Source organism: Apaloderma vittatum, unplaced genomic scaffold (genome assembly GCF_000703405.1).
Source record: "Apaloderma vittatum isolate BGI_N311 unplaced genomic scaffold, ASM70340v1 scaffold5017, whole genome shotgun sequence".
NCBI classification, from domain to species: domain Eukaryota; kingdom Metazoa; phylum Chordata; class Aves; order Trogoniformes; family Trogonidae; genus Apaloderma; species Apaloderma vittatum.
The window spans coordinates 40623-64205 of NW_009724463.1; the positions used below are offsets into that span (position 1 = coordinate 40623).

At 40.5% G+C, this 23583-nt stretch overlaps 1 protein-coding gene across 5 annotated transcripts in view; it reads left to right on the forward strand.

The window, feature by feature from the left end:
• Positions 1-23583, forward strand: part of HDAC9 (histone deacetylase 9) — a 95097-nt gene that overhangs the window by 40420 nt on the left and 31094 nt on the right. The window contains exons 2-5 of one of the 5 annotated variants that reach the window (XM_009872503.1): positions 12838-13079; positions 14016-14166; positions 16328-16454; positions 18884-19005. In XM_009872503.1, coding sequence (XP_009870805.1) covers positions 12838-13079; positions 14016-14166; positions 16328-16454; positions 18884-19005 — 642 coding nt within the window. Of the gene's footprint in view, positions 1-12837; positions 13080-14015; positions 14167-16327; positions 16455-18883; positions 19006-23583 lie in introns of those variants that run through there. The other 4 variants (XM_009872507.1, XM_009872508.1, XM_009872506.1 and 1 more) reach the window with 4 other exon arrangements.

A 23583-nucleotide genomic window follows, 5' to 3' on the forward strand; every position in this document is an offset into this window, starting at 1 on the left:
TTGCATGGGTGCTGTACTGTCCATTTCCTTTTGACCTGTAGGTGTGATTGGAAATTAAGTGTCATTTTATGGGTGCATTCTCAAGCTCTTGCTGAACCAAGAGCCAGTTTGTCACTTTGGGACTTAACCTTTCACTTTGAAGAAAGTGAAAGGTAATAGTACTGGGTATCGGCTTTGCTTTGTGGTGTTTCATCAGGTGCGTAGCTTTCACACGCTTGGAATGAGTGAAATCAATGACATCTCCACCGTATGTATTTCCAGACCTTTCCTTTAGGTAAGACCCTGTTATTCTTGTGCTTTCTGCAGAGTGCTTCTGAACACGACGATGAGGAGCTCGTGGTTGTGTAGATTTTGTGGTGTTTTATGTTGGTAAGAAGGGGGAAGGAGGATGTTTCATAGGGTATATTCATCACCTTCAGTTTACAAGACATTGAATGAAATATGCTTTATGGATGTACTGCCACGGTCTCAGCATTCGTTTAATTAATTAAACCTTACAGTCAGCAGAGAGAGTGCTGGGCCAAGGTTGTTAATGGGAAATCCACAACAGTGTAGAAATTTCAGTTCACTGTCAGATCCTAATTAAGGGCCCAAAACCAAACACAAGAGTATCTAAAACTTAGCCAAAATATATTCCTTTTTCTTAGCAACATAGCTCTAAGAGATATAAATGTGTATAGCATAAACAGAAAAAGCCATCGAAGGTGAAGCTGTTCTTTCTGAATGCTTCAGAAATTACCTGCGTTTTGTTCTCAGTTCTTTTAATATGCTTCATTATAATATTTTCAGTAAACCAAAATTATTGAAAATCACTTCCTGGTAGCTTTTTGAAACGCTTTGAGTAAGAAAGAAGAAAACTCGAAATTAGTCAGATGACTGCTGTCAGGAAGAATTTTTAAATTTCTGAGAAAGAAAACATTCTGCTGAGCAGAAGTACGTGGTAAGGGCTGCTGCTGCTGCTGCAGCCAAGATGCTCCAGTGAAAATCTCGGGAGCCAGCCTTTGGCAGTGCACGGATGAGGAGATTTCAGGCTAGATTCCAGTTTGTGTCTTGTAAAAGTGAAGATGGTAATGACTTCTGTATGGTACCAAGCTCTCGCGGTGCTTTACCTTAAAATCAGCATTACAGCTTTTCCATGGCAATCCTTCAATTAGTTGCACTGCCTTAATGGCCCGATTCTTAATATGCAGTGCCCCATGCAGTAACTCCATAACGTATTGTTAATGTTATCTTACTGATCACAGAAAGCTCTGCTTAAAGTGCAGAAACTGAGAATTTACTTTCATGTTGCCTTTTGTATAGCAGAGTATTATATTAGTCTGTAACATTTCCAGCCAGGTTCAGAAGCTCAGGCAGCAGGACTGCAGGTGCTGCTTACTGCAGTGTACTGGGAAGGGTTCACCCTGGTCTGATGAGAGGGAACTTCTACTCTGAATGCTTGATGTGTTGAGCAGGGGGTGGGGGTTTCAGTATGAGTGGGGTTTATTTAAATGATTCAACTGAGATTCTCAAAGGACCCAGAGAGTTTCTCGAAGAGTAATTTTGAGTGCTTGACTCCATTCAGGCAGTCTAGTCTGCATCTTCCAGACCTGATCTGCAGATTTCTAGAACTTGAGATTGAAGTTTAAGGGTTTTGTAGACTTCTTAATAGAAAATTCAATTTCTAGAAAAGCTTGCTTGAGGAAGAATCTTTCATTTGAGACTGAAGAAATGCCCACTGGCTTGACTGACTTTCTGCATGTCAGATGAGTTGGAATGAAGAGAGAAACAACCAACCCACTAGTAAGAAATGGACCTACTGAAGTGCAGAAAACCGAAAAAGGGTAATGACTTTTGGATTTTCAGTTTTCTGAACTGTGCTTCCTAATAAGTGGCATCAGAATTGTGTAGATTTTTTCGATGGCTGTTGTTTTTTTTGACATAACAGATTAATTTCTTTTGAGTGTTTCACTTAATTAGTTTCTGGAATATTACAGAACACAGAACCATTTTTCAGTATTTATTTAGAATAATAATGATGGAAAATAACTCCAGATAGTATACTGAGGGTATACTGATAGTACACTGAGAGAGTTGCCATCATCTTAATAATTCCTGTAGTTTGCTTTTCCAATGCTGAAAAATTACAAAGATAAATGTTCATCAGAGTGACTAGAAGTGTTGGTTCCTTTCCTGTACTCGCCATTGTAAGTCCGTAAGTCTATTTGCTGATTAAAGTGACTAAACCATAAATAAACTGAGCAAAACCTGCTGTATTTACAGTATCTGAAACAGACTTAAGAGTATGGTAGTGACTTGAATACAAATAAAGAAGGAGTGGTGAGTTGGATAGAAATACAAATATCATTCTGTTTATGCCAGTTATTATTTTTTGATTCCGTAAAACTTTATTAAAAGAATGTGATACAGGAAAATTGTACTAATAGGAACTTTGTTAATGAACACTTAAAAAGGTGATTTTCCTATCTGAATGAACAGATTCCCAGTTAAGCTTTATTTTCGTTATATTTGCTATCCACAGATATCTGGTTATAAATTACATTATTTCTTAGAGATTTCTTTCCTACTAAATGCTTTTTTGGTTCATTCTAATTTTTTAGTTAACCTGAAAAACCAGGTTGACTCCCTCTGGTGGCTGAAATCTTTTCTCTGCATTCCGGAAGGAGCCTTTCAGAGATCCCTTTAGTCTGGAGAGCACAAATCATGAATATTTTTTTCTAAGTTTAGTTGTACATCATTATAAAGAATAGCAACAGCTTTCCTTTCTGTCAGGCAGAGTGTGTTGATAGTGGCAAGCTGCTTTTGCTATCTGAAATATTTTGAGTTTAGAGCAGATATTTGCAGCACATGTTTTCAGGGAATTGAAGTAGATAGTCAAAATAAAGTCAAGTCAGATATGGACACAGTAGGATTGAAATAATTTACTCTGATGAAAAGAGGAGAAAATAGGAAAGGAGGATTTTAGATAAGTAGCGTAGTAGTGATGGTGCTAAGTATGTTACAGTTGCGTGAGTCTATATATATATCTAGCTTGGGTTTATTTTCAGCTCAAGAACGTATTTGATTTTTAGAAGTAAGCATCTAAAAGTTTGCCATTGCCAAGACACCATTTTGTTATAAAATGGAAGAGTTATGCAATATTTAGTTTACAGCTGTGATCCTGATATGTCTGTCTCCCTTTTTCAAGTGTTCCCCCAAATCCCAAATGGCAGAATATGAGAGAGATTTTTTTCTGATCACTTCCTGCAAATGATTTTGGTTTGGAACTATACACTGTAAAACCACAACTGTCTTCTCATTAACGACACAAAATTACAAGAAAGCCTCCTGGAAGATTGGCATTTCCTTGCTTGTGAGTTCATAATGCTTTTTGTATAATTTATGTAATCTCTTTTGCTGGAGTGCCTGCCTTACGTAATGTCTTAGTAATGGAAATGAGGCCATCTGCGTGGTAGTCAAGGTTGTTCCCTGAAAGACATACTCTGTCTGCAGCGGAAAATAGATTAAATCCAGAACTCTAAAATCTTCGAGCTGAGAGGGATCTTCCTCAGAAACTCTGCCTTACTTTCGTTAGAGCATCCCATCTTCTTTGCCTATCGCTGTGGTTAGCCATCCAGCTTTGGGGTTTGACTTCTGCCTAATATTCCCATCAGCTGTATCACCATTGTTTGCCCCTTTTCATATTTTGCCACTCTTAATTCAGTTCTGCAGTCCAACAAACTCTTCCTTCTTTCCTTTGCTTTCCATCATCATTGGGACTGTGTCTTTCCTTTTCATTTTCCCTACCTTACCCATAGTGTTTATGCAAGCTGCAATTTCTTCTGTGGCTAGGTAGCAGTAGTTTAACAGGTGGACTTCTGAAAATGGCAAGCCAGTGATGTAGTATTATTTATTCATTTTAGTTCAGTCACTATGCAAATATGCTAGGTGTTTTATGTGAACAGAGAATGACAGGCTCCCTTGAGTATGCTGCAGTCCAAGGCAACCTGATACAACGGGAATGGAATGGAAAAACACATAATACAAATAAATACATCTTTGCTAACAAACATCTGCAATTACTGCTTTTGCATAGGATACATAAGAGTTTTATTTCTGAGCTGACATAGGAAGTAGTTCTATACTGGAATTGTCTGACTGGCATCTCATTAGAAAGATTCTTCAAAAGGAATTATTATCCTTCTATTGGATTTCTCCCCTCTTCTGTGGGAGATTTCAGTTTGGTCTGCCTTTTTTTCCCTGTGCTTGGGATCAAACCCATTTTAGCCCCACACTTGTCAAAGATCCGGACGTTCCATAAATATTTATTAAAAACATTGCAATAATAGAAGGTCTTTCTCTATTTCCTGCTTACAATAGGGAGGTTCTGAGTTCAGTGTGATAGTTTTTGCTATGCAGTAAGAAAGAAAACCCTAAATATTGTAGCATCTCGGGGAGCACATACAGCTACCAAAAAAAAAAGCCTAAGAACTGGAAAATATTCTTTTCAATGCATCTTTGCGGTCAGTCATCTTTTGCCTTAAAACACAAAGTTGCCAACAGTTCCTTGAAAGATTTTCACTATATCTTGCCTGCCAAGGGTTTCGTTTGTAGCTATCACACCCCCGAGACAGCAAAGCCATTTGGGGATACTTGTTCCGCAAACCTCCGCCCCCTGTGTCATTTGCCTGGAGCGTGCTGCCCTGGGATGCTTCGGGAGATACCTGCAGGCATGGCTGAAGGACAGCTGTTTGCCTTGGAAGTCCTTGCCTCAAGGAAGGGCTTTCTCCCCTCTCCCATTTCTCTAGGATTGGAACAGTAGTATTCCCACTCTTGGGAACTCTTCAGCAGGTGCCTGCTGCATTCACCAGTGGAGAAGAGATGACAGAAAAGTAAACGAAAATCTTAAGTTCTGGGTGAATTTGGTACCACTTATAGCAGCCTCAGAGTGTCTCTGGATGCTGGATGAGGCAGGCTGTAGCAGCGACCCTTCCACTCATCCTTAGCAACCTGGGGGACTTGTTTGCACTGTCTTCTAATATAATGATAATACTGACACAGTTAAAAACATATAGCCTTTTTCCTGTGTATCTAGCATCTATCATTAGACCCATTTTTAAAAGGGAGATGAGAGGAACCCGTTGTATCGTGTCTGCTCTTTGCTTTTTCTAAGCATTTTGGGGATACGATGCAAGAATTATGCATGCATTCAGTGCACGCACACAGATTTATATCACACATGTTTTCATTTTCATTGGTCAGTTTTAAGGCTTTGATGAAGTGACCAGCAGTTAGTGACAAGCTGGCACCTACTGGTTTGGGGACATTGTGCTTACTCAGTTCTGCAAATGCTAACTGGTGCTGCCACCAAATCAAACCTTATTTGTCCTTATTTGTGGAAGTGAAAATATGCCTGGGTGCTGATGGACGTAGAGAATGTGTATGTAAGAGTTCTCCTGGCTGAAATATAAATAAAGTAACTCAGAAACCCAAATATAGCTCAGCTTAGATTTCTTGAAAACAGATCATCATCCCAGGTTTTGAGTTTAAAAACGTTTCGCATTCTGATGTGATTTACTGTGTGCATTTGCCTTTATTCCAGCAATAGAAGTGGTTGGCCTGATATTTGCATGAACTCTGGCAGGCTCATAAGTGGAACTTTTTGCTCGTTTGTTGCATAGAAAAAAACACAACAGTGAACACTATAACATTTTAAAACTTCTTGTCTATAACAAATTAGATGGCATTTATGTTTGTGTTTGTTGTGACTATTTGACTCAAAAGCCTGTTGGCAGAGAGGGAATCTGATTTTAGTAAATCAATATAGTAAAGCCTTTGATTTTTTTTATTTTTTTTTTACAAAAGCCAGCTAGCTGTAACTTCAGTGTTGGTATTTCAAGGCCTCTCACTGATATTTTAGAAGTTTGTGGTTGTTTGAGCTTCCTTTCCAGGCCCTGGGGAAATAAGAGAATGGTAAATCAAAGCCCAGATCGCTGTTTGCATTTATTTTACTTCTCATTATGACATGTATGCAAACACTTAAAAGAAATAGGGAAGAAGTATAATCACGATAAGATCCTTTTTATAGAACAAAGGGGAATACATTTCTAGCCTAATTTATTACACTTCTCCTTTATACTATAAACTCAATTAAGTGCCTCATCAGGTTTGACAGTTCACTTATACCTCTCATTCAGTGATAGTACTGTTTAAAATAATTACTGACTCTTGAAGGATAGTCCAGGAAAATAGCTGGAAAGTATTTTTTCTGATCTGAAATGTGTCTTAATTTCTTGTGCTTTTCATTTCCAGGCGAGGAAGTTTTAAAAGTACAAATTGCAGTTGAGTACTTAGCTGCAGTAAAAATTCATCATGCTGCCTTTGAAAAAAGATCTTCGGTTTGCATTTGCTGTCTGCTTTTTGCTTTCTTTGCCTCTGACAGCCAAAATCCAGACTATGATTGAGGATACATAATGAAAAATATTTAATAACACTCAGTGACATTTAAGTGACACCTTTTTCAGCTTGGATGCATCCTTTAGCGTAATTGTGAGAGCGGAGAAAAAAAATCTGCTGATGATAAATACCGGAAAAAAGCTTTGTAAGTGTGATCCTAAATCTGGATCCCCATATTAAAAAGAGATGCTCTCAAGGCTGTCTTCTTTCACCTCTGTACTCATGGGAGAGATTCTGCCTCCAGCTTCTTAGGTGGCATAAAGAGGCTTTGCCTATTTTGAAGTTAACAGAGGAATGACAGACTGAGAACTGAGGTACAAGAACTGCCATCTGAGAACTGAGGGACAAGATTTTAGCCACAAGATCTGGGAAGATGAAAGCATCCCGTGGGAGGTAACCTAACCTTTCACAGTTTATTGATCATCTGACTTGCATTTCTGATGGCACTAGTTATAATTTCATTTTCTCCCTCCTGCAGTCTGCTGCGCAGGTCTTGCCCTGGCACAGCTTTCCCCATAAAGCTGCCAGCTGCCTCTCTGCTGGGGAGCGGGCTCCAGATTAGGACATTTTTCTGCAGGTTTGAACAGCTAACAATCGCTGTGATAGTTTTCATGCCAGACTCCATCCTCTTTAGTCACAGCTATTCAAAACCGCATCGTTTGCTTAATTTCCCAGCATCCTCACAACGGACACATTGCTCTTCTATTAGCTCTTTATTTACACTGTGGACTCACTGCCACCTTATCAGTGTGCCAGGGCTCCTCTTAGATTACAGAGTGAGCAGTGCTGCCTCCCAGCACAGAAAGCTCAGAAATTTTAGCTCCTTTTCCTGTGTTCTGTCTCTGGTCGGCTGCTCGTGTCTTCCTTCCTGGCCAATCCTTTTCTGCTCATCTCCTGCCAGTTACTTCGTCTCACCTGCCTGCCAAGTTTCCGTCCTACCCTCTGTTCCTTATTCCTGCATTTTTCAGCCTCCTATGGTATTTCATTTTTTCAGTCTTTTCAAAGATCTTTTTTTTCAATCTGTATTCAGGGACACTCCTATGGCTAGTAGATCGAGAGAGTTCTCATGCCCCTCTGCTCTGCCTTGGTGAGGCCACATCTGGAACCTTGTGTCCAGTTCTGGGCCCCTCAGCTCAAGAGAGACAGGGAACTGCTGGAGAGAGTCCAGCGCAGCCACAGGGATGATGGAGGGATGGAACATCTCCCTTCTGAGGGAAGGCTGAAGGAGCTGGGGCTCTTTAGCTTGGAGAAGAGGAGGCTGAGGGGTGACCTCATTCATGTTTATAAATATGTCAAGGGGGAGTGTCAGGAGGACAGAGCCAGGATCTTCTCAGTGATGTCCAATGACAGGACAAGGGGCAGTGGGTACAAGCTGGAGCATAGGAAGTTCCACAAAAACATTAGGAAAAGCTTTTTCCCTGTGAGGGTGACAGAGCCCTGGCCCAGGCTGCCCAGAGAAGTTGTGGAGTCTCCTGCTCTGGAGGCTTTCAAACCCACCTGGACATGTTCCTGTGTGACCCGCTCTGGGTGATCCTGCTCTGTCAGGGGGTTGGACTGGATGATCTTTTGAGGTCCCTTCCAATCCCTAACAGTCAGTGATACTGGTGCTTTTAAATTCCTGAATGAGGTGGCACCTAAATCTAGGTTTAATCTGGAGAGTAAATTTAAGGTATTATCTTTATTGGAGTGGAAGAGAACTCTCCTTCCACTATTCAGAGCTCTTTTCTGTAAATTCCATATTGCTCTGATTACATTATGATTGACTGATGGCTAATCCTGCAAAAAGGAAAATTTTTCACTTTCTTTGAATGAAGAGGCCGAATGGAGGCAGTTTCTTTCACACTAAAATATGCAAAGTTTTTCTGGTCTGGTTTAGTTTTATGAAAAGCATATGAAAACCATGAAAAGTTCTTTACAAGTTACACTTTACAAGTTAGTAATAACTTTTGATGGGCTCTGTTTTGTAGAGTAGAGTTCAAAAGAGTGCCAGTGGTATAAACGGCCATCCCATTCTCCCTTTTCTTAGTTATGTCTGTGGCCATTACTTGGCAGAATGATTCTTCTCGATTTTACTTGGTTTAGTGTGGTTTCAGGAATATGCTTGTATTGCCTAATACTGAAATTGCTAGTTGGAGGAGCTTGTCATCTGGCTCATCGCATGTAATTTTAATTTAGCATTCCAGCTTTTATAGTTCTCCTTGCTCACTCCATAAACGTTAACTGCTTCTCCAGTAAAAGGCTGCCTTGGGTGTCCAAGGCAGGAGAAAGAGCCTCACCAGCTTCATGCCCTGTTCCTCTCTCCAGCCTTCCTTACTGTCCCAGTCCAACAGCATGACCAGGAAATTCCTTTAGAAAAGGGTTAACCTGAATTCCTGCAGTCCCAACATTCACACAGTTGCTGTAATGTAAAAATCATAAATGTACTAGAATTCTTCGGTTCATCTCAAATAAAGAATGCTGTTCAGCTGATGGCAGCCTACCTTCTTTAGATTTTTATTTTAAAAGATGGCATAAATGTGTACCAAGAAAGGTAACTGCCAACAACAAGAACAACAAATTAATATTGCCCCTCTTGGGAGGTGATAGTAAGAAAATGGGCTGTTTTATCTTCTGGTGTTTTTCCTTCGGCACTTGTGATTCGGAAGATTCTAATACACAAGAAATTGAATTCTAATACACAAGAAATTGAAACTAGTCAAGAGAAACGAAGCTTGAAATGGCATCTCTTAGTGAAAGACTTGAAGTTTTTCAGTGATTCTCATTTTAAGGAAAAGCCTCAGGGTTAAAACAAGCTCTTTTACCTCTTTTTATGTACCAGCCATACATACAACACTCAACGAGCAAGTATCTGATTTTCTTTCCGCAGAATGAAAAAGCGCTGTGGGAAGGGCCATCTATGAAATATAATTGATGTGGACGCTCTTAACTCTTCTGAGACTATTTTTGTTGTTATGTTTCCAGATAAAGGCACTCGAGTATGTATAGGAAAAATAAATACATATGCCTCTTGCAGTGTGTTGTAGCTGAAAATTAAATATTTTTCTACTCCAGGCTTGGCATATTTCCTGGAATCACCAAGCTTTCAGTAACGTTTTTAGTTAATATTCTGCAGCCTACTGTTCTATTCGCTGCAGCTGACATGAGCTTAGAGAGTTTGTCTTTGTTTAACCTTAGAGAGGAATCCCAAGCTTGCTCTGTAGTCGCCAGAGATGTTAGGAAGGATCTGCTCCAGACCCCAGTGGAGAGAGTGCAGGCAGGGTCCCTCTCTGAATTGTGCCAGCTATAACATTGCTCCACTGGTGATACTGGAAATCCCACAAAACAAGACTCCTTAAAGTGAAGTTAGCCTTTATGATTAATGTCTTCTTTCGTTATCCATCCTTTTCCTTCGTTGGCTAATATCTTGATGAATCCTGTCCTTCGAAGGCTTGCATCCCACTGCCTCGTGTGATGTTTGGGAATGGAGGACACTGATTAGGACGTTCCTTTTCCACTTGAAAAATACACATATATCCTTGTGGAGAGGGGGTGAAAAAAAAAAGAACGTAAAAAGCCCCAATGAGAATGAACATCCTACATCACCTTTGCTCTTTTAAGACTTAAAATTGCACTGAGGGCTTGGGGGGCAAGGTGCTTCACCTAAAAGTCAAAGCTTTTAAAGACGCTGATTCTGATTCTCTGCTCCATTACACATTTTTCACACTGATGTAGCTCCGTGGGACTGCTTTGCCTCTTTCTTGTCAGCTGGTAACAAGTGAGGAGAATGTAAATGGCCGGTGGCGTTAGTGCTGCCAAACAGACAGTAGCAATCCTTTAAGTTGGGTGGGTTTTATAGCTTCTCCTTTAGAATAATTTTATTGGTGAGGTTGACTGTTATCCAGCTAACTTTTAGTTATTACAGTTTTAAGACGGTAGTTACCCCCCAAAATTAGTATTCGCTATATCAGCCGTTAGTAGTAGTATTGGCGATAACCCTACTGTCAGCAATATTAATACCAGGAAATTAATGCTTGTGTGTATTTGTCAGTAAACATTGGCATTTAAACGATGTGACAGATTACGCATTGATTTCTACGGATTTCTGTTTCATTTATGGAAGGAGGTAAAGTTGAACTTGGTGAAGTAGATTTTCCAGCACTAGATTTATTCTTTGAGCGGGTGAAAATTCTTGAAGATGCGCATCTTAGCAAACTGAGCCTGATTTCAGTTGTTCATTTTACTGAAAGTGACGGTGGAAATTTCCATCGTCAGAAAAAGCTGGAGGGCTCCCCTCACGAGATAGATGCGCTCTGAAAAATGAAGAAATGGGATGCTTGTCGGAGATAGGAGGTCTACTCAGCCTGGACCGCCGTGCGGACCTGTAGGGGTTGATTTGTAGCCAATATCTTTAAACTGCAGGGTTCAGTTTGCAAACACTATTGTGAACCAAACCCCGCAGGGTTCAGTTTGCAAACGCTATTGCAAACCAGACCCTGCAGGCTTTGCCGAGCTCCGGTTACTATTATTGCTCCTCGTAAGGCTTATTATCCTGTCACGGAAAATGTAAGAAAATCCATCTTTCCCCTTTAAACGTGATAAGCCTTTGTCACCTACAATGCAATTAATGTTAAAAATAGAAGAGGGCTGATGATAAGATTGTAACTTGCAGGCAATGAGCCATTGTCCAAGTACAGGAGACTTATCTGGAGGGCCAGTCAGCCGACACGGCTTGCTGTCAGCGTGCTGATTGCGATTTCTCTCCGAGTTTGATGAAATATTCATGTCTTTGCTGTGCTCTCTGCAGGCACTATTGATTTCTTGTATAAACGCGGCTATATTTAGTCTAGACAAATGGAATGTGGATTGCTGCTGAATAAATGGGATGAAAGGCGGGGCGGGGGTGAGGTGGATGGTGTTGCCTGTCCGTTTCTCTTGGTCCCTGGCAATTATTTATAATCAGGACTGGGTTTTGTAAGTTAAAGGTGATTTTTTATAATTTAGTGGTTAGTTCCAGAACAAAAGTAAACACTTAGACGCAATCATTCTGTTGGGATAGCGAGTTAAGGAGGCAAATTGTGTTCTGAGGTTTACAGACATAGTTACTAGGCTTTATTTTTATTTTTTTTTAAAGCCCAGAAAATTTATTTTCCAGAATTTTGAGAAGAGCATGATTAGTAGAAGAGATTTGGTACCTTATCTCTTCTTTATAAAACTTTTTACTAATAGATTTATTCGTACAGTTAGAATTCAGTTCTCTCCATTTGCTGCAGTTTCAACTTTCGCTCCTTTAGTTTTACTGCTCTTGCTTGCTAGAAGATTTGTTTCATTTTGGTTTTCTCCCTAAAAACAAATAAAGCTGTAGCAGAGCAAAATGAGAAAATGTGCCTAAAGTCTTGTTCCCTAGTAATTTCTGACAGCATGTTTGTTTGCAGTCGGTAATCTTATTTTCCAGCGAAGATAGAGCCGTAGGAGCAGGAACAAATGTGTTTGTGTTCCACTGTCCTCTCGTGGATGGAATCAGAATTGCTGAGCTCTAGCAGAGACCCTCAGCTGCTATTTATTTTCCTTTTGTAGCAGTGTTACTTGCTAGTTTTTTAGTCTTTTGAAACAGATAAAGTTACACTGTCTCTTCACCTAATGTAGAAACCTGAGCTTTACAAGTGCTGTGGTGAAAATCATCAAATCTCTCTCTTCTGCTGCTTTTTAGTCCCTTTGATTTAAAGAAGGAGATAGAAAAATACAGGATTCTTCACTAAGTACTTTAATGCCATATTAACAGTATATACTGCTGCTGCAACAGATTGGAATAATCCAAGATGTTTTTATTTTACTACAAGCCATATATAGTGCATTATGTCTAATCTACTGGTCATCCCTTTTCAAAAAGCTGTGTAAAAATTTTTGGCTTGCGTGTTAAATTATTTCCCTATGACTTTATATGTTATTCCCTTGTGTTTACCAGGTATATTTACATGCAGTAGCTATGTGGCATTGGGTAGCTGTTCATGTCTAACATCGTCCTAAGGAAAATCCGCACACTAGCTTTGGAAAATCACTTGCAATGCGGTGAGAACAGGAAGGCTCCATCTTCTGAAGAAGTGTTTATTGTGAAACATGAGTCGTGCCTAGGAGATTCTCGCTAAATATTGCTCCATCAGGCTGTGACATGGGTTGCTTTTCAGTCTGTTTAGCAGAATATTAATCTGAGAGTATTTTTGCAGAGGATGGAAAGTAAGCGATAATTTGTAAAATCCCCGATAGCTAGTAGGAATGTGTGACGTTTGTGTGGGTTGCATTAGATTTTGTTAGGGCTGTATGTTGGAGCAACCTTTGAAATTGGCCTTTTCCACAGCAGGAGTGATCTCTGTTCTCCTTCTCCAGTTATATTTTATATATGTACGTTATGTCGTTTTCTTCCCACAGTGGATGTGAAGTCGGAGGTTCCCGTGGGATTGGAGCCTATCTCGCCGTTAGACTTGCGAACTGATCTCAGGATGATGGTTCCCATGGTGGACCCGATTATGCGTGAAAAGCAGCTACAGCAGGAACTACTTCTGATCCAGCAGCAGCAGCAAATTCAGAAACAACTGCTGATTGCAGAATTTCAGAAGCAGCATGAAAACCTGACCCGCCAGCATCAGGCCCAGCTGCAGGAGCACATAAAGGTAGCAACAGTTTTCATTTGTTCCTCACTTGATCTGCCAACTGAATATGCTTAGGCAGACACGAAACGTGCCTGAAAGGTTAGCTGTGACTGACAGGCGGTGTTTGAGGGCATCTTTCCCTGTATTTGGGTAATAAAAGTGTTTTCAGGCAAGACTGTCAGCATCTATAGGTTGCTCACAGCGGTACTATGAGAATCATCAAGCTCGTGAAGCCACCACATCCATAGAAAATCAAAAGTACCTGTTTCACAGAGGTGAATTTTCAGCCAGACTTCAATATGACTATCTTCTCTTTATGTGCGGTTTTGAGTACATTGAAAGACTATTTTTTTGGGGCTGCTCTTTGAGTTTGTTCCCACAAATCAAATTGATAGGCAAGTGCATAATATTTGCATTTGTAAAATAGAGGCAGGCCCTGAAAGTGTTGTGCTTTCACTCTTCTCTGAACTGCTTTCGTATAATGCAGAAAGAAAATTATTTATGAGATTACATGCGCTACGGTAGGATTGCTGTAATGGATTTTGACCGACAATTTATGATTTTGCCTTTCTTCTCATTTTTTCCTTCTGATCTACTTGCCGTTATGCTACTGTGCTAAGCTTCCGCTCGATGGAGCTGACAAGTGCAGCCGAGCACAGCAGCCGGAGTGGGGCGATGCGCTGGCAAGGAACCCTGTGCAGTTTCCAGGCATTTTTGCCAAAACAGAAAGTGAAACCAGAGCAGCAGGCTGCTACCTGACATTGGAGTTCATTCTAGTGACAGCCAGTAACGCACTATCCTGCTTAAAAGACTGGGAAAAGTCAGCTAAGAGATGAGAAGTGTGTAAGCGCGAAAGCAAGCCCTGGTGCTCAGTTATTTTAGGGAGTTGTTTTAGCCAGGACTGACCTAGGAAACAGTGCAAACTGCACTTTCTCATGTCTTTTTGTTCTGTGCAAGTTACAACAGGAACTCCTAGCCATTAAACAACAGCAAGAACTCCTTGAAAAAGAGCAGAAACTGGAGCAGCAGAGACAAGAGCAGGAACTGGAGAGGCATCGCAGGGAACAACAGCTTCCTCCCCTCCGAGGCAAAGAAAGAGGCCGAGAAAGTAAGAGCCAATGTACCGTGAACCCTAATAAGAAATTAATTGATTTCCCTTTGCCTTCTCCCAGCCAAATGAACAGGAATCCGACACAAGCCTATCACTGTGTGAAATACTCAACTAGAGAAGTGGAGCCCGTGCTTGCAGAAAGGCAGGGCCACCTGTTGCACCCACAGAAATGCGTGACTGGTTTGTGCACAGACTTGGAGGACTGCAGGAAAGAACATTGTGACAGACCTGTGCATATGTCTCTCAAGAATCCAGCCCTTTTTTTTTATAAGAAAAAAGGGAATTTGAAAGCCTAAAGTTTCATTTGAGATCTTCTTTCTGAAAAGCTTATTTCCCAATGCAGAAAGCACTACAAAACAGCAAAAAAAATAAAATCACTTGCTAATGCACTAATTTTAGCGTTGTTTCAAGATTGAAAATGTAACAAAATATTGAAGAATAGTTTTGGTTGAGACTTCTGGATACTTTTGCCAGTACTTTTCCAAACTGCCTTGTGCTTGTTCTTGATGCCATTTCATGAGGCCCAACCAAGAGTTATTTCTAGCTCATATATAGCTCAAAGGGAAAGGACAGGTATAAAGGATACTGTTGGAATTTGGTGCTCACTAGAGGGAGACAGATACAAATAATTCTCCTTAGTGAGGTCCATTTAAAAATCAGGTTGAAATACGTGGTGAAGGTGTTAAAAATGCAGCTACCACGAGCTGATTCTGCTGTTTGTCTGCTAAATAACCACAAGACTGAACCACAACAGATTAAGACTGAAGCAGAAGACAACTGTACACTATGCTCCTGCCTTTGCTTCTTGGGTGGAAAAATGTATCAGTTCAACAGTTGTAGATGGGTCATATTGTGGGCTTTAGAAATTAAAGTAGTCATGGTACTTCAAGTACTTTGGTGAACGATGACTCCATAAAGGGATCACCAGCAGTGGGAGGATGGCGGGAACTGCAGGAACAAAAGTTTCCTGCAAGTCTTAAGAAAAATCAGCCTCCATTTAAACAGTTGGGCTTTTTTAGCGTTCTTACCCAAAAAGGAGCAGTGAGGCGAACTCAGTTGTTCCCTTCTCAGTTTGGCTTGCGAGGTGGTGGTTCAGCATGTAGCAGCCAGCCAAGCAGCACTTGTGACCTCCCAGCCCCAGCGTTTGCTGCTGCTGATCTATATGAGTAGAGGAGGGAAGGAAGGTTCAGGGAGGGGAGTTAAATCTGAAGCTGAGGCATAGTGGAGGTATTTTATGGCAACTGGGTCACAGGGGGACATGCTCACCGCTTAGCTGTGTGGTGTCAGGGTTGGGTAACCAAACAGAGTATCAGTATGCCTTATTGCTGCTACTTTCAAAGAAATGCTTTTTCTTCACATTTTTTTTTGGTCACCATTTATGGAAAACTGGAAGAAGAATTTTCTTTTTCATGCTTCTTTTGTGAAGCTTATTATGTCTGTGTGTACAGAAGCATGTCCTGTGCTACAGCTAGGAATTGGCAGCTTAACCTGACATTGACACGCCCTGCTTCTCGTCCAGCGTTGAGCCTGCCACCAGAGGGGTCAAAATGCACTTCGTCTTCTTGCTGTTCTGGTCTTTCTGTTGCTTTTGGGTCCTAAGAGTAGAGTTACCAACTAAGACTCATGCTTCAGACCATGGTCTTCCAAACATCACAGGTACAGGCTCTTAAGTGGCTTGAATAGAAAGTCTCACTTCTGGCTCTTTCTGCAGTGTTCTGCTCATTAGCAAAACAGTATTCAGAGACCACTTTTGCTGTGCTATTGCTATTGCTTTGCTAAAAGAAAAAAACATTCTTTACCACAAACTCAGGGTGACCTTTTCTCACTGTCCTTTTTAGTTCTGTCCTTGGTTTTGTATTTGGGAATTACTAGGAAATAATTTAAATTCTTTAGATACATCTGGCCCTGGATGAATGGCCTCATCTACTGTTGAAAAATTCCTTATGACTTCACTGGATTTGTGGGTTATGGCCAACTTCAGTCTTTTACAGACAAATATTTAATCTGAATGTTAACCCATTTTGACTGATTTCCACCAATACTTTTTATAGTTTATGACATTCCCAGCAGAAAGACATGAGCTCTTCTTTGTGTTTTGGCTTTTGTTTTAAAATATTTTTTTTTAATGGAAATATATGTTGAATTCTGTGTGTCTCAGGGGCAGTGGCCAGTACAGAAGTGAAGCAGAAACTTCAAGAGTTCCTGTTGAGTAAATCGGCAACAAAAGACTCTCCAGCAAACGGGAAGAATCATTCCATGAACCGCCACCCCAAGCTCTGGTACACGTATGTTCAGTATTAAGCTGTTTCCTTGGCTGGTCAACGTATCTGTTAAAACTTGGCAGAATGCTTCTCTAGGAGGGGTATTGACCATCTGTCTCCAGAATGAGACAGAAGTTCAAACAAGAAGTTAGGAAAAAGCCAAAAGTGTAATATTTCTGGTTGAACTGAGGAGTACTCGGTATTCAGGGATGAGATGAGAGTTACAGGGAAGAAGATGCTGTCAGAAATTTGTGTTAATTTTTATTTCAACTGCTTCATCTCTTGATGCTGTCACACATCTTACAAATGTACCTGTCATTTTTCGAAGTCTCTTCATTTTTTTTGCAAATAGAACAAATTTGTGTTTGATTTACTTGGATTTTGAATCAATCACAAAACTTGTTTCTTCTTGAAGAGATACTTCTTTCCAGTGAAATTACTTGAATGGTGTAAGTACCTCACTAGGGTTTTGAGAAGGATAGTCGTCATTTAGATTTTCTTACTTTGATGAATTTCAGTATCCAAAATGGGATATTCTTATGAGACCTTGACCTTGACAAGAATCTGCTTAAATCATTGAAACAAGCGATTTTTTTGAGTCCTGTAATGGGCCTATTACCATTTTAAGAGTTTACAGTTTGTAACCCCCTCCCTTCTTTTTTTGTTACTAGTTACATCCTTTTTAACTTCCTTATTACAGCAGACACATAAGTCATAGAATCATAGAATCACTGAGGTTGGAAAAGACCCTTGGGATCGAGTCCAACCATTAACCCTACTCAACAAAGCTCACCCTTAAACCATATTCTCCAACACCACATCTAAATGACTTTTAAGTACATCAAGGGATAGTGACTCAACCACCTCCCTGGGCAGCCTATTCCAATGTCTGACCACTCTTTCTGTGAAAATTTTCCTGATGTCCAGTCTAAACCCACCCTGTGGCAGTTGGAAGCCATTCCCTCTAGTTCTACTACCAGTTACCTGTGAGAAGAGACTAGCATCATCCTCTCTACAATGCCCTTAGCCTCTTCTTCTTCAGACTATCCAGCTCCAACTCCTTCAATCTCCCTTCATAAGATTTGTTCTTCAGGGCCTTCACCAGCTTCGCTGTCCTCCTCTGCACTCGCTCCCGTACTTTGGTATCTCTCTTGTACTGAGGTGCCTAAAACGGGACACGATACTCAAGGTGTGGCCTCACCAGTGCAAATCAATCCACCAAGATGCACTCTGGCTGCATTTCTGAAAGATTTCCATGTTGTGCCTGAATTGACTTTGAGTAGACAAATGGAAATGCACATGGTGAGCTAGATTTGCACCTTGTACTTGTTCTTTTTAAAAAGAATTGCCGAAGGCCTCCCCTTGGACTTTCCATTCTGAGCTAATCAGAGCATTGTGGTAACATGATTTAATATATTGTTTCTGGTGGAGATGCAGAATTTTTTATTTTATTCCCCCCAAACAACGTGCAAAAATCTTTGAGTATGTAAGATTCCTGGACTAATAACTAAAGCGTAGTTCTGAGTCTCCAAATGAATGAGAATGAGAAGCTCTGCAAAGGATGTCTTCTGCTACACGAGGGAAAGTTGTACCTCCTTTCATGATAGTGGCCCATTTGACAGAGACATTGATTAACCACACTGCATTAGAAGGATAGGGAGAAACTCCAAAATGGGCCAAGTTGAAAGTTTTCCTCCTTTCCCTCTCTCCCCCTTTAAATAGAAAAATCAGCTGGGAAAAAAAACCACCAAAACCCAACAACCAACTGTCTCTGGGCCAGACAATGCAGATTCTTTGCAATTTGCGATTTCTGTGTTCAGGAAGATCTGCCCATACTGTATCTTTCATCCAGGAAAGCACTCTTCAGGTTGGAGCTTCTCTGCTGATATGAGTGCTGCGTGCTGCAGAGTGATGCGCTCCCAAAACTTACAAACAGAACTTAAATGAAGGTTTTATCTACCTTGTCCACTGAATAGTTTGCTTTTTTTTTTTTAACAGATAATAATAACTCGGTATTTCTAGTTAATTCTACACAAGAGTCCCGCCCTGAAAGTCCCCCACATGTTGATGGAAGAGGCTGGATGAACATACATCTATTTGTACATGATAAACAAAACTTAAATAGCTTTTGCTGTGGCTCAGCTGGTTCATATTAAAATGCAACAATCCAAAATGGTCAGTTCCCCAAACTGTTGACAGATCCAGTCTGTAGGTCAACGTGACTCTTATCCTATGTGACTTCTATAATGAGCGCAAAAAGCACGTTCTTGGGAATCCCAAGGAGTTCCGTAACTTACTGTAGAAGTGAAATTGGTTACATGAGGCTGTGGTTTGTGCACACTTAGATGAACAAGAACATAAACACAGCTGAGACATGTGTACAACATGTGTAGATAGTTACTGCTGGTCACCTCAGTGACTGCTAATTTGTGACCTCTCTGTGTCTGCTGCAGGGCTGCCCACCATACCTCACTGGATCAAAGCTCTCCACCCCTGAGCGGGGCCTCGCCACCCTACAAATACACTTTACCAGGAGCGCAGGATGCCAAGGATGATTTTCCACTTCGTAAAACGGGTGAGTTAACGTAGTTTATTCGAGCCCCTTACCCAGCAGTTCTCCCACCCTTTATTTTAACCAGGCTGCCCATCAGCAAGGCAAATATCATAATCCACAAAGGCTGTTCAGGATGATACTATGGGTAAGTTCAAAGATCCTGACTGCATCTTTACAGGGTCGGACTGACCGTGTGGTATCAAGAGTCGGTGTTTCCGGGTACTAACAGCCTGTGCAAGCTTCAGTCCTGATAAATTCGATTTCTAAACAGACCAGCATTTAATGGATGTTTTACATGGGTTTAATAGTGCTCTTTCTTTTGCATGGTTGATACAGTATCTGTCGCCAGATGCTATGCTGCATTTAGACAATGATTTTCAGGACATTTTCAGGGGAATTCAAGAGAAGAGGAGGAATTGAATTGAATTGCGTGTCGTTGGTTGTCAAAGTTGGTGTGTGTATGTGCGTACACATGCATGCACAAACACACATTTGTGTGCTTTTTACACATCGGAATGTGTAATATCATACAAGGAAATGTTCACCTGAATGTTTCAAGAAGGTTTCAGGGGATTTAGCAGCTGAACCTTTTGTCTTGACAACAGGTGAGCTGTGGACTTGGCTTTTTCTGCACCATAAAGAAAACTAGAAGGTGGTAGTGGAGTCCATGTGGCTGTTGCCTCAGGTCCTTGATGCAGTGACCGGTATCCTGGAATGCAGGGAGACACTAAGAGGAGGGGGCAGGAAAAAAAGAAAAGAAAAGAAAAGAAAAGAAAACATTAGATCGCTTATTGCATGAGTCTGCTGTTGAGTGATATAGTTACATTCAGAGAGAAAGTCTGACCCCCTACTGTGCTAACAGCCTTTGAATGTGATTTAGCCACTGGGAGATTGAAAACTAACTGCAGAACTTTTAATGACTTGAAAAGAAGTGGCATTTGGAACCAGCATACATTCAGAAAGAAAATCCAGTCTGTGTATAATTCTTTGGGGCAGACTCTCTAAGCTCATATTATATCCCCAAATATTTTCAAAGGAATGAAGGCATGAAAAGCAAAATGCTAATTTATTCTTGCTGAATTACTCTTTGTACAATATGATGGCAATATAACAAGATTCTATAAAATCTTGTTCAGGCTGTTTGGTCACAGTAAGCCCTCATGTGGTTCTCTGCCTAATACCACTGTACAACATACATTTTCTGTGCCAATAGAATATACGTTTTAATTTTTTAAACAAAAGGATACACTCCGCATCTTCTCAATGGTGTGAATTCATCTACATGCTTTTGAAATGCCAGTTTTAATTTTTCTTCTGTGTTTATATATCTTAAATGTTATGATTGATATTTATGATGTGTCAGACTGTTGATCTGTAAAACAAAACATTTTCAAACATTGTAACAGTAAAGTTTTCTTGCAGCTGCTAATACTTTTATATCTCTGTGGGGGTTTCAAAATATTCCTTAATTCAATTCTCATTGTCTGCATAAGAGGACTATAATATAATTAAATCCAGATGTTTTCTATATGTTATTCCAAATATTTGGGCACGCAATGCATCAGTTCCAAAATTGAACAAAGGACATGATGAGTCTCTGAAAAGATATCTGAGGCATAAATAGACAAATAATCATTAGCATAACAATTTCTGTGGCATTCACATATTAATTCTGATAAGCAAATATAAATGAAGTGGTACAGCATGTTGTGTGTTAGCAAGGAAGTATATTTGATAGCTCTCCACAGCCGTGGAAATAGCAACTGTTAAATATCCTGTTTACACGTCTGATCTCTCTGTGTACAAGAGTTGTTTAATTCCAGCCTTCAGCAACGTCCCTACAAAGGTTGCAATGATTGTTCGTCAGGTTGAGGGTAAAAGCAACAGGAACCAGATCGACACAAGTCAAATGACCCTAAACTGATCTGGGTGGTTACAGGGCCATCCTCCAGGCAGAGGGGACATTGTGGAGCCTGCGTCGTCCTCATGGGACCCCACTAGACAAAGATGTCCCATGAACACTCACATATATGGGCAGGCTATAAGCCTGTGGAAATCTGACCTTTGCCATGAGGGGTGAACCTCTTTTCCTTTCCTTTAGGCTATGAACACTTATTGCCACTGGCTCCTGGTAAACCCTCTGTGGTGCTGAACTTGCATGAAGTCAGCAATTCATATGAAAGGAGACCTCACATTCAGGCTCACATTCAGCCTGAAGAAAGGAATACCTGTTGTGGGTTTTAATCACAGCTTCGTTTTGCTTCTCAATTTTATTGTCCATATTCACAATATAAAATACAGAGGTATTTTCCTCTTCTCCAACTTTAATATAATGCTCTTGGACGATAACTCTGATTGAATCAGTTACTCTTAAAGATCAGATGTAATGGGCAGCAAAGCTGAATGATTCTCTCCTGACATCCTAATGTGTTTTTCAGTGCTAAGAGAACACGGGGCGTCACACAAGCATTACAAATCACGAGTCTTGCTCTCTCTCTTCTTTGTTATCTGTTTAACCTTTGCTTAATTAGTCCTGAAATGGCATCTCCTTATTAATCTTCGAAAAATTAACTCAGGGAGACTATGATAAAGAGGAAAACATTCTGTGCAGCTTTTATTCTTCTAGCATCTAGACTGATGGGATGCATAGATAACGAGGGAAAGACTTAAGAGCCTTGCTCTTTCCATGTTTACAGTAGGTACCAGAGTTAACATCCTCGTGCAGCGGCTGCGGTTGTTCTGTGACTCTCTCATCTGCCTGGACTATTCCTTTCTGTACAAGACGCAGCAGAGCGTGGCAGCAGCGCACAGCCGGGCTGCTCGGGGGGTTGGGGCTGTCCTGTGGGCCAGAGGCCAGGACGTGCAGCTCTTTGCACAGCTGCATTCAGATGCTCTGTGTTGACAGACTTTCGAAAGAGCAGAGCAAGGGGAGATACTGCTTCGCTCGACAGATAAATATACCATAAGGAGAAGCTACACATCTGTAGCTAAGAGCAGAATTCAGCCTAAACAGCGTAAGAACAAATATTTTAAATGCCTGCAACTTTCGCCATGGATGCTCATCATAACGTGGGGTTTCTGCAAAGCACCCAAAAGCCTGAGCAGCACATGGCTCATTAACTTTCCATGAGACTAAATTACCGAGGGAGGTTTGAAAATTCCTCCTTATTACTGAACACTTTTGAATTTCTTACTGACTGTTGTAAGAGCTCTGATGGGAGCTGTGCGCTTGAAGACCTGATCCTTTAATATAGGGAACTTATCTCTGTCCATCTCTTCAGGAAAATATTACCTACTTGACAAGATTTTTGTAAAACAAAGAAAATGTAGCAAGCAACATGCGTTTGATAGGGTAGAATATCTTTTCAAAGAAAGCTTTTGGGGTTTTGTGGGGTTTTTTTCACCTTGTTGAAATAAATGCAGAAATTCTGGCAGATGGCCATAACATTTACATTTTCTTCAGTCTGTAACGTTTCATTTTCTGTGTGCAAGTGTTGATGCAAACCAGCAAAAGCCAGTAAATTCCAATAAAGGTTGACTCTAACCAAAGCTACATGCTTTTTAAAAATGTTGTTCTGGATGGAATTTCTGCATTTTGCCTGATGTTTTGACTTTAGTTGGAAGAAATTCCTGGGGACATCATCATATCAAGAACAAACTGGGTTTTTTTCTTTCCTGAGTTTAGCGCAATCATGGCAGAGTGGGAATGTCAGTCAGTATTTCTATTTATTTTGGGTTTATGCCAGTTGACTCTTTCCTTGCTGATGGAGCTGTAAGATTACAGCTTGCATTTTGCTTAGAGATCTGAAGATCACTCACAATACTATAGGAAAATATATTTTTTAGCTCACTTCCCCAAAATTGGAAGCATGCTCAATGGAAATATTGCATAGTTCTTTTAAATAGCAACTAGTACAAGCTTCTTGCTTGGAGGGGAGAAATTATGTAATTTCATACAGGAAAAAAGAGGAGATGAAGGATTGTTTAATGTTGTGATGAGAGAGAGGAAGAAGGCTGTGTTGCACAGTCATGAAGATCGCTTTGTAAAAACCATATTAAGTTAACCTGATTAGGCAGTAGAATAACAGCGTAGCTCTTGTATAATGAGAGTGAAAAATTCCTGAATGAGAATGCAGCAGATGTAATTTCTTTTTCTAAAAGGAATTAATTAGAATATTTCCTTACCATTATTTTTTCTGCACTTAGTGACGCAGTAATTTACTGGAGCAGATGAAACTGAGAAGAAAAACGTTTCATGTGTGAAAGTTTTTCTCCCCTTCCCTTTTGTGCCACCGAATTCTATTTCTGTTTGCATTTTCTAGGAAAACACTCTCCTGTGAAGTAACAGTATATGAAAAAGCTGGATTTCTTTTGGTCTTCGGTTAAAAAAAATAGGCTTAAAGGATCACAAACCCTCAATTACCATGTCTGCCAAAATGAAGTCGAGCTCAGTAGAGGGAAGTGTTATTTTTTGCCCGTGTTTATAAGCGAGCACAATAAATGGGAGAGGCACTTCGTTTACTGAAGCAGGGAAACAAGGCAAACATGACAGGGATCTCTTCATTTTATCCCATTTTTCAGCGATGCTAAGCATTCCTG